Source organism: Coregonus clupeaformis, chromosome 13, assembly GCF_020615455.1.
Source record: "Coregonus clupeaformis isolate EN_2021a chromosome 13, ASM2061545v1, whole genome shotgun sequence".
NCBI classification, from domain to species: Eukaryota; Metazoa; Chordata; class Actinopteri; order Salmoniformes; family Salmonidae; genus Coregonus; species Coregonus clupeaformis.
This window is the reverse complement of record NC_059204.1, coordinates 37,232,105-37,248,451: the sequence shown is the minus strand read 5'-3', so window position 1 is coordinate 37,248,451 and position 16,347 is coordinate 37,232,105. Positions and strand designations below refer to the sequence as shown.

Here is a 16,347-nt window from a genome sequence, read left to right as displayed (position 1 = left end):
TGTTTAAGAGCAGTTGGAGGCTACGGAAGGAGTGTTGTATGGCGTTGAAGCTCGTTTGGAGGTTTGTTAACACGGTGTCCAATGAAGGGCCAGATGTATACAAAATGGTGTCGTCCGCATAGAGGTGGATCCGAGCGTCACCAGCAGCAAGAGCGACATCATTGATATACACAGAGAATAGAGTCGGCCCGAGAATTAAACCCTGTGGCACCCCCATAGAGACTGCCAGAGGTCCAGACAACAGGCCCTCCGATTTGACACATTGAACTCTATCTGAGAAGTAGTTGGTGAACCAGGCGAGGCAGTCATTTGAGAAACCAAGGCTATTTAGTCTGCCCATAAGAATGCGGTGGTTGACAGAGTCGAAAGCCTTGGCCAGGTCCATGAAAGACGGCCTCTGTAGCTCAATTGGTAGAGCATGGCGCTTGAAACGCCAGGGTAGTGGGTTCGATCCCCGGGACCACCCATACGTAAAAATGTATGCACACATGACTGTAAGTCGCTTTGGATAAAAGCGTCTGCTAAATGGCATATTATTATTATTATTATAATTATTATACTGTCTTTTATCGATATTATTATTATTATTATTATTATTATTATTATTATTATTATTATACTGTCTTTTATCGATCGCGGTTATAATATCATTTAGGACCTTGAGCGTGGCTGAGGTGCACCCATGACCAGCTCGGAAACCAGATTGCATAGTGGAGAAGGTATGGTGGGATTCGAAATGGTCGGTGATCTGTTTGTTAACTTGGCTTTCAAAAACTTTCGAAAGGCAGGGCAGGATGGATATAGGTCTGTAACAGTTTAGGTCTAGAGTGTCACCCCCTTTGAAGAGGGGGATGACCCCGGCAGCTTTCCAATCTCTGGGGATCTCAGACGTTACGAAAGAGAGGTTGAAACTGAAGAGTAAAGAAGGTTTCATGCAGTGTTTTCCCCTTACTGACACAATAACATGCATGTCATTATGCATGTACAGTGCATTCGGAAAGTTTTCAGACTCCTTTACTTTTTCCACATTTTGTAAAGAAAAAGCCATATCTCAGACTGGCCAATAAAAATAAATGATTAAGATGGGCAGTCTGAGATATGGTTTTTCTTTGCAACTCTGCCTAGAAGGTCAGCATCCCGGAGTCGCCTCTTCACTGTTGACGTTGAGACTGCTGTTTTGCGGGTACTATTTAATGAAGCTGCCAGTTGAGGACCTAGTTTCTCAAACTAGACACTCTAATGTATTTGTCCTCTTGCTCAGTTTACACCGGGGCCTCCCACTCCTCTTTCTATTCTGGTTAGAGCAAGTTTGTGCTGTTCTGTGAAGGGAGTAGTACACAGCGTTGTACGATATCTTCAGTTTCTTGGCAACTTCTCGCATGGAATAGCCTTCATTTCTCAGAACAAGAATAGACTGACGAGTTTCCGAAGAAAGTTATTTGTTTCTGGCCATTTTGAGCCTGTAATCGAACCCACAATTGCTGATGCTCCAGATACTCTACTAGTCTCAAGAAGGCCAGTTTTATTGCTTCTTTAATCAGCACAACAGTTTTCAGCCGTGCTAACATAATTGCAAAAGGGTTTTCTAATGATCAATTAGCCTTTTAAAATGATAAACTTGGATTAGCAAACACAACGTGCCATTGGAACACAGGACTGATGGTTGCTGATAATGGGCCTGTACTCCTATGTAGATATTCCATAAAAAATCAGCAGTTTCCAGCTACAATAGCCATAAACAACATTAACAATGTCTACACTGTATTTCTGATCAATTTGATGTTATTTTAATAGACAAAAAAGTTGCTTTTCTTTCGAAAATAAGGACATTTCTAAGTGACCCCAAACTTTTGAACGGTAGTGTGTGCAAATAAGGTATTTGTTTTTTTTATTTTTAATACATTTTCGAACATTTCTAAAAACCTGTTTTTACGCTTTGTAATTGTGGTGTTTTGTGTGTAGATTGAGGATTTTTATTTATTTAATCAATTTTAAAATAAGGCTGTAACGTAACAAAATGTGGGAAAAGGGAAGGGTTCTGAATAATTTCGAATGCACTGTGTATTCCTTCCTTCCATTCCTCCAGTCAAATCACAGGTAGGCCTTTGCAAATATGAGCAAATCAGCCATTCTATGCAGCATTCTATTATACACTGAACACTGTGAAATTAAATTCAGTGTGTTGTATTGAGTAGAAGTGTGAATTTCAGTGACAGGTTTTTTGAGAATGGTAACAAGTGTCCGGGGGACGGGGCGAACAGGATGCTAGGCCACCTTGGTATCACAATACTACTCGGTATCGTGATACTTGGCCTGGTATCGTATCATTTGTCAAATGTTGGTATCGTGACAGCACTAGAGCACACTAGAGTTGAGTACACTATAATGTACTGTGCTGAACACTACTGTACTGAACTCTACTTTACTCTACTGTGCTGTACTTTGATGTCCAAACTTGTGAAACAGAAGTCTATGATTGGTACAGATTTGGTCCGGACCAACCAAATTTGGTCTTGTTTGGGGCAGAACTCATTACAATAATAGCCAGTGTGTAGAATAATACCCAAATATGCAAAGGAGGATATTGCATATTTATACCTTTTTATTATACATCATCATGAAGAGAATGACATTCATATCCATAATTATGCATTTCTGTGTAGTACAGATCAAGGACCCATGATGAAAATCTGTTAACGCAATTCTGTTACCGCGTGTAAGTCCACTTCACTTACTGTAGTTCAATAACCATTCTTTCTGTAGACATTGAATCTTAATTCGGAGCAGATATTTTACAGAATTTCTGGAAAACGTGGACACATAACAACATTTCTGAAACAAACTTTACATCTGCACAGTTCTTCCAGTAAATGTGTTTTTGTAAATTGTTAAAAGTAGTCCTTGTGCGTAGAGTTGTATGGTTTGTTAAATGTTGAAATCAATGGTTTTTGTTTTGCATACATTTTAAGTGAAGAATATGCGTCTCCGCGCAATTCCATTTCCGTGGAATTGCCTGTAGCCCACAAGCTGGCCTCTGAAGCTGTTGAATGATGACAGTCAAGTGGTAGGCTAACCTAAAAGCCAATTTATGTTTGATCTGAAAATGTGGTCTGAGGCTTCGTATGGAGTGTGTGACGCAAGCCTCCGGAGGCATGCAGAGGCCAAATCAATATCCATACCGCATCGCTGTGCGCCTCTCAAATTTTGTAACAATGCGAAGGGCTCTGCATTGACATGCTTGGTTGACGGTAGTACGTCCTGTATAAACAAACTCACTTCCTTGACAACTTCCTTCACAATAGCTCTGCTCTGGTAAGGGCAAGAAGTATGAAAGCCCCGAAGTCTGCGGAGGCTGCATCGCAGTAAATGCTGTACTGCCACTTCAGAAATCCGGATTGACCATGCAGAGGCTTTACATGAAACTGTCACTATTTGTGTGGTCCGCCTCACTTATTTTAAATGCTCCATTGAACAGCAATAATGAACCCTAACAGGCGGGCTTGGCTCTATTTGTACACAGCAGCTCTTTTTGCCATTCTGCTGATTATGTTCTAGAGCTGGATGCTAAATCCATCCAGCCAGGCCTATAAGCTCTGCAGATGTTACACTGGCCACTGTCACATGACTGTTTGAACTACACTAGAAGACAGTACATTGACCTACATTCTGCATAATTTAATCATAGATTACCTGAAGGGAACATTACCATAATAACCTAGTAGCCTATATTTAGCTAGATAAACATGTTCAATTATTATGATACACTTTTTAAATTGTTGTCCATGATCTTGCACACACAGTGCTGCCACAGTCAGAGGATCCTTTTCTTTAAAACATGCCCCTGTCTGTCTGGTTCTGGTGCAGTGTGTCTGTGTTCCCCTGAAGTGTAGTGCAAAGGCCTGATCTAGATTTTAGAGAGCTGTTTAGTAGGCTTGGGCGGTATACTGTATACCGGGGTATTTGGAAATAGCCACGGGGTGGTTTTTCAATACCGTTAACTATTTCTTGAAGATTTGTTCATCAATTTGAATATTTGTAGCAACTCTTTTAAGTAAATACCTGCAGTTAACTTGTGCAATACGTTAGGATATTTAAAAAAACATTGTGTTCTTCATTTCACCGCTAACAAGTTTTCATTATGAAGCTTACCAGTAGTCCCCAGTCACGTGGTGTTTGTTTTACAAGCACAAAATGACAAGAGACCGGAGCCTTGTGAGTAACTCACTGTTGTGCAGTACGCACCAGGTGATCTAGATACAGTATGGAATTCACAACTAAATGTTTGCCAGCTAGATATCTTAACTATTAAGTTAACTGTCTAAAATGTGCTAAATGCTCTGCAGTTGTGTGTTTGGTTTGCTATTTTAGTACCTAGTTCTCTGTCTAGCTAGGTGGTTAGCTTCTTCCAAAATCAAGCTTCGCTTGGTAACAGCAGAGAATTCCTGGATCAAGAGCCTCGCTGTCTAATATTTGTGTGTGCAGGAAACTGTGAGTAGTATTTTTTGAGTTACTTGTATAACTTTATGAGCTGGGATGTCGGTTCTGAAAATAGTTTAGTTCAGAGACTGTATATAATGTTCGCTATGTGCTCGTTAGCGTTCTCAATGGGATTTGACATGTACTTGTTAGCATTACTAACCTTCGGATTACAGAGGCTGTGGGGTTAGAAAATAGTGTTCAGTACCGGTATTACCAATAGTATTACCGAAAGTCTGCACTGAAGCTGAGGAGGAGACAGGCAGACAGACTAAGTATTCCAGCGCTGCGTGTGATTTATTTATTAATGTCAGTCGACGTGGGTAGCTTCCAGCTTTGACGTCACTAACCTTTTCGCACAGCGGGGGACCTCTGCTCTGCCTGCTGTGCAGTACAACCATGTGCTCTTCTCTCTAAAACTGCAGCACATTAAGGCCTCTCCCCTCTCCGCCAGCTCTTCTCTAATTGGGCTGCTTTGGGTGAATGTGGCTGTTCCCTATGTGGATGGCAGGTTTCCTCGGTGTGTTTGGTGCAATATGGCAGAGATTCACCGCTGTGGTTAGACTGGTGGCTTCCTGTGGCTCTCACTCTTACCTGGTGTCTCGCCTCTGCTTCCTGAAGGGTGCCTACGGAAACTAAGCTTGTGGCTTGACCTGCGCAGCCCCAAAGCCCACGCAGTCAGACCACTGAGAAAGAGAGTGGGTGGCCTGTCTCGACTGTCTAACGCAGGGCTCTCCAACCCTGTTCCTGGAGAGCTACTGTCTAGTAGGTTTTCGCTCCAACCCTAATATAGCGCATCTGATTCTAATAATCAGGTTAGTTGCAACTCGGGTTGGAGTGAAAATCTACAGGAGGATAGTTGGCGAGCCCTGGTCTAACGAACACATCTGTTTCTTATTCATTTATTAATTTGATATTTTCTGTCAATTCTATAGTTTAATGTTTGAGGAGCACGTTTGGAATGAATTCTATTGTAACGTTGAGCTACTAGCTGGGTGATTCTCACAAAACTGGCACTTGACCCTCCCAAAAGGTGAAAAAAAAAGAAGAAGAAAAAACTCCAACATATTTCCTCTTGGATAACTAAGATTAGGATCTGTATTTATCTATTTAATAATTATGTTTATTGATCAGATATTATGCATTTTTACCACAATTTCCACTACTACCAATGCAGTAAAAGTCCAAAAAAGTAAAACAAATCCATTTCTAATATTTTTTAACATTGCTCATCTAATGTAAAGGTTAAACATAACACTGAAAACGAATACATGTACAATTACATTAAAATGTTGTAATTTATCTCATTACCACAACACAAACTTTTCTGAATCTTGTTTTTTTGTGATTACTTCTGTATACATGTTATTTATATGTACACATATTTGGATAAAGGATAAAGAACAAAAGCCGCACTATCAGATTAAGTCAAAATTACTAAAGTATACATTTTATTTTTCTGAATATTTCCTTAATATTGGTGCATTCCGGTAATCATAAGCAGGTTTCGGAGATGAGACTGCATTTTTCGGAGTGTTGCGTAGTTTGCCATTGAAAAACTGTACTGAGCTCTATTAGAGATTCAGTAACCCGATACATCAAACTGTAATTTGTTAATTACTTGCATAATACTAAAATCACTGATTTTAATGCAATTGACAAAAATACCCCTTATTTTAGCATAAGTATAAGTATTTTCAAAAGTCAAATGTGGACTTAAGCATAAAAAATGTGACTTTCTTTTTTTTTTTAGAAAAGGTAATTTCTCTAAGGTCTTAACAGGTAATATTGGTGTGTTATGACGTGGATATGTGTGGTTCAAAGGTATTTTAGATGTATTTCTAAATTGAATGGAACCCTTTGGGCAAATGGTATAACATGATATGCTTATAAAGTATCTAAATATGTGGGGTATGGACCAAGACTGCCTTGGGAAATCAAACAACAGTATAGGTAAGTGCTAAAACAGGTACATGTCACAATGGGGGATTGGGCTCCCGAGTGGCGCAGCGGTCTAAGGCACTGCATCTCAGTGTTTGAGGCGTCGCTACAGACCCCCTGGTTTGATTCCAGGCTGTATCACAACTGGCCGTGATTGGGAGTCCCATAGGGCAGCGCACAATTGGCCCAGCGTCGTCCAGGTTTGGCCGGGGTAGGCCGTCATTGTAAATAAGAATTTGTTCTTAACTGACTTGCCTAGTTAAATAAAGGTTACATAAAAAATTAAATAAAATATCCTCCTTTAATTGGAGGGGTTGCTCTTTGCTGAAAAACAAACTCCAGATTGTGGCTATAAGTCAATTCAAATGGGGTTTATACACCCATATTTCTTGACAACCCCTACTTAATCAAATAACTGATATTTTTCAAAAATCTATACAATAGGTGTAAGCAGTGGTCCTAGTAAATAATTAAAGTTGGCAGCATAGCACACCCATTGACTATACATTAGAATTTGCTTATTATCATTACCGAAATTAAGGTTCTCATTACCAAAACGGACCAAAAAAATTATGCAGTATGAGAAATGTATATTTTCAGTATTGAGAGGCCCTTAGCTCAATCTGCAAGTAATAGGAGACAGCCATTATGAGTCGGCAAACAATTGATCACATCACTAAAGTCCATTCATGCCTAGGCCGGTGGCGGTCATGACATTTTGTCAGCCAGTTATTGTCATGCAAAAGCCTGCCGGTCTCCCGGTAATTGACCGTTAATTAACATAAACACGTTTAGCATCTCCACGCATACAAGCTGCTGATTCGTGCCTTTGGAACATCTACATAAAAAAAAAAAAATTAAATCAATGTAATATACACCATCACAATACATCCAATATTTTATTTTAGTCAGGTCTAAAGAAACATGATATGAAGAAAATGTATTTCAGAAGAACAGAATATGAGTTGGCCTACTGTAGGCCTATGTTATCTGGCTATGCTCCATTCCATAGGCTGTAGGCTTATTCATTTAGCTGACAAGATATGCTTATGCCCCGTGCCATTATTTAAATGTATATGATTTTATAGTAAGAAGAATATCATTTAACTTAGCTGAATAAAATAAAAATGATAATTTTCCCATTACAGAGCGAGTGCGCATATGAAGTGGCTATGTGTAGCGTAAAAGTGATATTTTGAAACTGGTCCAATATGCTAGATTTAGTTATTTGGCAATTTAGAAATCAAAACATATATGGGCTGCATGTTGCAACTATAGGCTATTGATGATTTGAGAAAGTAGCAAAAAAAGAGCTTGCGCTCTGTTCTCTCAAGTGATCATATTTTCACACATCAGACTATTCTCAATTGAATCTAATCTTTACTAATATGTCAAATTAGTTTCTAATTAGAATGGCCCATTATCAAATGGGCAGGAACAGGGGCATGGGGAAAAATACATGTCATCTGTATGCACTCGAATAGCGAATGGAGGCTGCACGCTTTCCGCCGGTCCGTTTTGTAGGCTACTTCGTTTTTAATAGCCGAGCATGTGCTTAAGATGAGCAGCTGAGAAATAAATATAAAAACACTTAATTCACTCCAAGCATCAACCAGTGTTTGAGGAGCATGCTCTCCCTGCCCCGACAGGTGATATTCCGTCCGCACTCTGTATGCCATGGGCTCTCCAACCTTGTTCCTGCAGATACCCAGTGCTTAATTAGGGAAACCAAGTGAAATCTGTTCGGGAACATCAGTAGTAACATGTTTTCGCAATGAAACATATTTCACTAAACTGTTGACAGCCCGTCTGCATGCTCTAGAAAAGAATAAAGGAGAGAGAGGAGGAGATGGAAATGCATGGTGGTGAGATATTCTGTATAGCTAAAGGTAATGTATCACCCAATTAATTATGAAAATATAAACAATACCCTATTACTAGGCTATTCAAAATCAAATACAAATGTACTCATTGTAGGCGAACTTTAAGCTGCCCTGCAAAATCAACGAGCCAACAGCATCGCCTAGGGCTATACATTCTCTCCCATACTCATGGATATACATTTTCCACCATAGCATAAGGTAACCAGTCCATTCAGTATGCATAATAATACAGTCCACACTCAAAGGTGATTACTTGAATTTGTATAGGCTAGACCAATTATGTACCAAAGACATCTTAAATCAGTTTTGTTGTATGTTTTTCTGCCATGCGTAATATGCAGTAGGCTATATAACAGTACAATCATAATTTTATTTCAGGTTTTTCTTTCTGGCTTGGGCTCGTAAGCCTATGCATAAGCTCTAATATGCTATGGGTGTTTTGAATTAATTATCACATTAGAAAACGCTGTCCATTTCGGTGTGTTAGGCTTTGAAACAACATCCACAACAACCATGTTTTACACTTTTAACCTGCTGTTGTAGTTCTTCAAATTGATCATCACAGTGAGGTGAGTTTTGTAAAAGGAAGATAGTGTTTTGATTATAAGTGTTTGATGTGATTTTCGATTGTATTTGCATTGATGTCACAGTGATTGGAGGGGACAATAGAGCCCTAAGTACCAGGCCATTAGGACCTGATGGTAGTTAGCAAATTGGGTACTACCAAAACACTCTTCAGAATGATAGATGGTTAATAGTTGCAGATGCATCATGGTTTTCTAACTCAATTTGCTACTGCCATGGTTAAAACTGGTTTCATGAGAATCACCCAGTTTACCAGGAGAACACCTTGTCTGGTCTGGTTTAGCTGAGCTCATGCCCAGGCTGCTGCTGGAGGCAGTGAACTGAATTCTTCCACTGCCTGCCTGTATTTTGGCAGGCTACTTTTGCAGTCACATGAAGAGTCTGCACCATCATGGTGGGGGATCATTTTTCATATTTGCTAGCAGGTTTGGATTCCTAAGCAGCAGCAGGCTGTTTGTGTGCCTCCTCACTAATGACAGAGCCAGGGCCTATTTTTGTCCCTGTAAAACACCAACAATCACTGACCCTGCTTTTTTCGCGTGATTCATCAAGTAGATTCTCCACACATCAATACTGTGGCTCGGTACAAAGGTGATTCTTTATCAGGGACTTGGAAGTCAATAGAGCATAGAAGCAACTACGTGCAGTAAAGGGCTTTGGCAAATTCTCTTCCTAGTTGGTGTGGTTTTAGACTAGAGACCAGGGTTGTTGTGATGATTATCTGATTGAATGTTTTCAGGTCTTCTCCTCCCATTGTATTAGTTGCAATGTTTCGGCTGACTGATGTCCTGCTTGCATGTCATTAGTCATTCAGCAGAGGGGCGGAATTGTTGACTGCTCTGTTCTGTCCTCCGTGGTCTACTCTGCGATGCCACATGCGCAAAGAAGGACTCGCTGTCTATTTTGGTGTGGCTTTCGATGAAATGGCTTTTCTCGCAGTCACACCCGCAGACAGCCGCGCTCTATCTCTCCAACTCTCTCAAGCGTCACTTCAGCGGAGCTGTGAACTAACTTCAGAAAGGGCACAAGCTCTCAGGGTGAAATTGAAGAACCACCGCACAGAGACCGTGTTGAATCTCCATGTGTTGTGCAAACACATGGAGCTTCTAGGCCCAGGCTATGGCTGAGGCAGACAAGTCACCAAAGCAAAGCCTCCCCAGCAGCACCAGAGCATTTTAAGATGTGGCCTTTGAAAGGCATTGAGATTAAGCTGTTCTCAATAGTTGTTGCATATGAATGGCTCCCAGATTAGGGTATTCCCAGTAGGCTATGTAAGCCAGTAACACAACACAAAGAGAGACTAATGCTAAATTAATTTCCTTCCAAACTATTTTCTCACCGCAAAAGCGGTTATATAAAGGAGGAATGTGAAGATGTAGGCTAATCTCCAAAAAGTGCCGGGTTACATAAAGGAGAAAGGATGTGAGGTGAATGTGGCTGTATTGAGTAACACAAATAAAACCTGAACTTTCAGTGCTCTGTCTCTTATAACTAGCCTGTAGCAGACAGAGCAAGAAAGGCTGGTATTTTCAACCTATAGTTCTACCCTGTCCATTCCAACAGGAAGGGCCACCTGCTAGAAAGACATTCAGGCTACTGGTAATACTGTAATATTGTGTTGATTGAGAATTGAACTGTGTTGTTGATCTGTGTTTCACCTTGCTGTGATTTAATGTAATGTCTCTACAGCAGGCCAATGAAGCCCTCCACCACCAGCACCAGGTGGCCCAGAACAGCCTGCTGCCACTGCTCAACTCTGGGAACGAGCCGGTGGACCAGAAGCCTGTGATGCCCATCTCCCTGGACCAGAAACCCCCCGCCAGCGCCGCCGAGCTCCTCAAAGACAATGTGGCCTGCGGGACTGGCGGCGGCAGGGGACCCATGCCTGTGGTGAAGAAGGAGCACAAGAGCAAGACACCCTTCATCTGCGGCTACTGCAACAAGGCCTTCCGTGACAGCTACCACCTGCGGCGCCACGAGTCCTGCCACACGGGCGTCAAGATGGTGTCGCGGCCCAAGAAGACAGCCCAGACAGCCCCCACCATGGTGCCCCTCATCTCTACCCTGCCCAGGGAGAATAGCGGGCAGCCCTCCTACATCTCCACCATCGCAGGCATGCTCACCACGGCCACCTCCTCTGTGTCTTCAGCCTCCAGCATCATGTCTCCAGCCACTAGCATCATGTCGCCAGCCTCTATGATCAACGTACCCCAGCAGAGCCAGCCCAAGAAGCCTTCCAAGCCAGTGAAGAAGAACCATGGCTGTGAGATGTGTGGCAAGGCCTTCCGAGACGTCTACCACCTGAACCGTCACAAGCTGTCCCACTCGGACGAGAAGCCCTACGAATGCCCCATCTGCCAGCAGCGCTTCAAGAGGAAGGACCGCATGACCTACCACGTGCGCTCGCACGACGGAGGAGTCCACAAGCCCTATGTCTGTTCCGTGTGCGGGAAAGGCTTCTCCAGGTAGGCCCCAGGCCCAGCCATGCACATTCACTAACACTCGCTAGCTGCCACATATTTCAAGTAGAAGTGCTTGCTATTTATTACAATCTCATTTGAAATCAAACATCAGCTAATTCAGATCATGTTAGTACACGGTTATTAGCCAACACATTCTATATGGTGTTAGACAAGCACTTAGAGATACACTGAGATGGAGAGTGTATGACCATCTGTTGTTCAATGTGACGTTAACGTTGTGCACGTCCCATTGGCTGCTGCCCTCATGGATTTATATTAGCGTTGAATGGTCTTGACTCAGTGCCTTTGTGGTCCCCAACATGTTTAAACAGTCACGCTTTAGAGAGCAGTTCAACTCCAGTGTCCCAGAGTTCCCCCCTGCGAGGACAGGCATGCAGGCAGAGGAGTGAGGCGGGGGGAGGGGAAAGGCTGCTTTGATTTGTGCATCAAAATTTGGGAACGGACCGCATACGATGCACCTTTACAGGGCCCAGTCTGACCCACCTGGAATAACTGAGCATTCCAGTCTTTCCAGGCATAGCCAACAGTGGCCTTGTAAGATGGCCTCTTTCAACATTTACTGCAACATCCACTCACTACTTCCAGCTATGCGTCACTAGTAATCTGTGGGCATGAGTAATGGCAAATGGACAAAATCACCATTGAAAACCTTTCCAAGAAGCAAAGGGCTCTTCTTACAGCTTGTTAGTTGTTCAAATAAGAGCAAAGGATTGCTGTGAGTAAATGGATTCCAGTGGTCAAGAGTCAAGATCACCTTCTGAGTCAAAATGCAAGCCGAGATATACCGCTCAGAATTGTTTTCGAACATGACTTAAACGTAAGCCTATGCAACATTAACCTATTTAAAACAGTACTGTAGCAATGAGGTTTGTGCAGTAGGCTATTGGCCCAATACATAATCACCGCATATATGTTTTGCTTGAATTGCCCTGTTGTTCGGACCATTAAAATAATTATACATTACCAGTCAAAAGTTTGGACACACCTACTCATTCAAGGGTTTTTCTTAATTTTGACTATTTTTTACATTGTAGAATAATAGTGAAGACCAACTATGACATAACACATATGGAATCATGTAGTAACCAAAAAAGTGTTAAACAAATATAATATTTTATATTTGAGATTCTTCAAATAGCCACCCTTTGCTTTGATGACAGCTTTGCACACTCTTGGCATTTTCTCAATCAGCTTCAACTGGAATGCTTTTCCAACAGTCTTGAAGGAGTTCCCACATATGTTGAGCACTTGTTGGCTGCTTTTCCTTCCCTCTGTCGTCTGACTCATCCCAAACCATCTCAATTGGGTTGAGGTCGGGTGATTGTGGAGGCCAGGTCACCTGATGCAGCACTCAATCACTCTCCTTGGTAAAATAGCCCTTACACAGCCTGGAGGTGTGTTGGGTCATTGTCCTGTTGAAAAACAAATGATAGTCCCACTAAGCCCAAAAAAGATGGGATGGCGTATCGCTGCAGAATGCTATGGTAGCCATGCTGGTTAAGTGTGCCTTGAATTCTAAATAAATCACAGACAGTGTCACCAGCAAAGCACCCCCACACCATAACACCTCCTCCTCCATGTTTTTTTACAGTGGGAACTACACATGCTGAGATCATCCGTTCACCCACACCGCATCTCACAAAGACACAGCGGTTGGAACCAAAAATCTCAAATTTGGACTCTAGACCAAAGGACAAATTTCCACCGGTCTAATGTCCATTGCTCGTGTTTCTTGGCCCAAGCAGGTCTCTTCTTATTATTGGTGTCCTTTAGTAGTGGTTTCTTTGCAGCAATACGACCATGAAGGCCTAATTCACACAGTCCCCTCTGAACAGTTGATGTTGAGATGTGTCTGTGACTTGAACTCTGAAGCATTTATTTGGGCTGCAATTTCTGAGGCTGGTAACTCTAATGAACTTATCCTCTGCAGCAGAGGTAACTCTGGGTCTTCCATTCCTGTGGTGGTCCTCATGAGAGCCAGTTTCATCAAAGCGCTTGATGGTTTTTGCAACTGCACTTGAAGAAACGTTCAAAGTTCTTGAAATGTTCCGTATTGACTGATCTTCATGTCTTAAAGTAATGATGGACTGTATTCCTCTTTGCTTATTTGAGCTGTTCTTGCCATATATGGATATTCTGTACACCTCCCCTACCTTGTCACAACACAACTGATTGTCTCAAATGCATTAAGAAGGAAAGAAATTCCACAAATTAACTTTTAAGAAGGCACACCTGTTAATTGAAATGACTTCCAGGTGACTACCTCATGAAGCTGGTTGAGAGAACGCCAAGAGTGTGCAAAGGCAAAGGGTGGCTATTTGAAGAATCTCAAATATATTTTGATTTGTTTAACACTTTTTTGGTTACTACATGACTCCATATGTGTTATGTCATAGTTTTGATGTCTTCACTATTATTCTACAATGTAGAAACTAGTAAAAATAAAGAAAAACCCTGGAATGAGTAGGTGTGTCCAAACCTTTGACCGGTAGTATATATATTTCATAATTTGAGGTAGGCTATATGATCACACCGGTAATAGATCAGTTGTTGTATTACTTGTGAGGCACAGCAGAGTGAGCATATATTTTAAATAATTTGCTTTTTATAAAAAATTTACTGGGCCTGCATGTCAGCGGAAGGAGAGAGCAGCAGACTGAGGGTCCGCCTCTCATCATCCCTCGACTCTCCCTTTCCACCGCTGACACTGACCAAAAAGGGACACCGTCTTCCAGCTGATGGCAAAACTCAAGTCGCACCGCATTATTTCTGCCTCATGCACAAATTCATGTTACTCCTACGAACAGAGAATATATATATATATATATATATATATATATATATATACACACACACACAGTGGGGAGAACAAGTATTTGATACACTGCCGATTTTGCAGGTTTTCCTACTTACAAAGCATGTAGAGGTCTGTAATTTTTATCATAAGTACACTTCAACTGTGAGAGATGGAATCTAAAACAAAAATCCAGAAAACCACCATAGTCCCCGTGCCCAAGGACACTAAGATAACCTGCCTAAATGACTACCGACCCGTAGCACTGACGTCTGTAGCCATGAAGTGCTTTGAAAGGCTGGTCATGGCTCACATCAACACCATTATCCCAGAAACCCTAGACCCACTCCAATTTGCATACCGCCCCAACAGATCCACAGATGATGCAATCTCTATTGCACTCCACACTGCCCTTTCCCACCTGGACAAGAGGAACACCTACGTGACAATGCTATTCATTGACTACAGCTCAGCGTTCAACACCATAGTGCCCTCAAAGCTCATCACTAAGCTAAGGATCCTGGGACTAAACACCTCCCTCTGCAACTGGATCCTGGACTTCCTGACGGGCCGCCCCCAGGTGGTAAGGGTAGGTAACAACACATCTGCCACGCTGATCCTCAACACGGGTGCCCCTCAGGGGTGCGTGCTCAGTCCCCTCCTGTACTCCCTGTTCACCCATGACTGCATGGCCAAGCACGACTCCAAAACCATCATTAAGTTTGCCGACGACACAACAGTGGTAGGCCTGATCACAGACAATGATGAGACAGTCTATAGGGAGGAGGTCAGAGACCTGGCTGTGTGGTGCCAGGATAACAACCTCTCCCTCAACGTGACCAAGACAAAGGAGATGATTGTGGACTACAGGAAAAAAAAGAGGACTGAGCACGCCCCCATTCTCATCGACGTGGCTGTAGTGGAACAGGTTGAGAGCTTCAAGGTCCTTGGTGTCCACATCACCAACGAACTATCATGGTCCAAACACACCAAGACAGTCGTGAAGAGGGCACGACAAAGCCTATTCCCCCTCAGGAGACTGAAAATATTTGGCATGGGTCCTCAGATCCTCAAGAAGTTCTACAGCTGCACCATCGAGAGCATCCTGACTGGTTGCATCATTGCCTGGTATGGCAACTGCTCGGCCTCCGACCGCAAGGCACTACAGAGGGTAGGGCGTATGGCCCAGTACATCACTGGGGCCAAGCTTCCTGCCATCCAGGACCTCTATACCAGGCGGTGTCAGAGGAAGGCCCACAAAATTGTCAAAGACTCCAGCCACCCTAGTCATAGACTGTTCTCTCTGCTACCGCACGGCAAGCGGTACCGGAGCGCCAAGTCTAGGTCCAAAAGGCTTCTCAACAGCTTCTACCCCCAAGCCATAAGACTCCTGAATAGCTAATCATGGCTACCCAGACTATTTGCACTGCCCCCCCACCACCACCCCATCTTTTTACGCTGCTGGTACTCTGTTAATTATTTATGCATAGTCACTTTAACTCTACCCACATGTACATATTACCTCAACTAGCCGGTGCCCCCGCACATTGACAGGATACCCCCCTGTATATAGCCTCCCTAATGTTATTTTATTTGACTTCTGCTCCTTTTTTCTCAACACTTTTTTGTTGTTGTTTTATTTTACATTTTATTAAGAAATAAATGCATTGTTGGTTAAGGGCTGTAAGTAAACATTTCACGGTAATGTCTACACCTGTTGTATTCGACGAATGTGGCAAATAAAAATTGATTTGATTAGTGAAATACAGGTAAATTCAAGAGGGTGCTACTAAATTAATGTCTAAACATAGGGCAAAGAAAACTATTTCATTATGAATCACATATAACTAACCATTAGATTGTTCTCTATAATATTACAACCATAATGTGCTTTTACTTAACAGTGATTCAATTAGGAATGTGACAAATAGGAAATTCCTTAATGTTTAAACTGCCATTTTTATTGGTTTTCTGTTAAAGCGATAAGAAAAAGTCATAAAATTCCATGTGAATTCACAATACAGAAGGTCTACATCGTGCTTATCATTTATGATGCTGCTGTTCTTGGTTTTCACGAGAGTGGCGCGTGTAGCTTTTTGTTGTTGTCCAATCACAAGTCATAAAACCAGCACTAGGCTACAGTAATAGAGCTCGAGGCTCTGTGTGGCAAGTTGAGGCTTCTGCA

The 16,347-nt window shown here is 42.2% G+C and overlaps 1 protein-coding gene across 2 annotated transcripts in view; it reads left to right on the top strand.

The window, feature by feature from the left end:
* Positions 1–16,347, top strand: part of LOC121579910 (vascular endothelial zinc finger 1-like) — a 48,537-nt gene that overhangs the window by 21,131 nt on the left and 11,059 nt on the right. For both annotated transcript variants that reach the window (XM_041894888.2, XM_041894887.2), the window contains exon 2: positions 10,575–11,350. In XM_041894888.2, the coding sequence (XP_041750822.1) occupies positions 10,575–11,350 (776 nt within the window). The remainder of the gene's footprint in view (positions 1–10,574; positions 11,351–16,347) is intronic.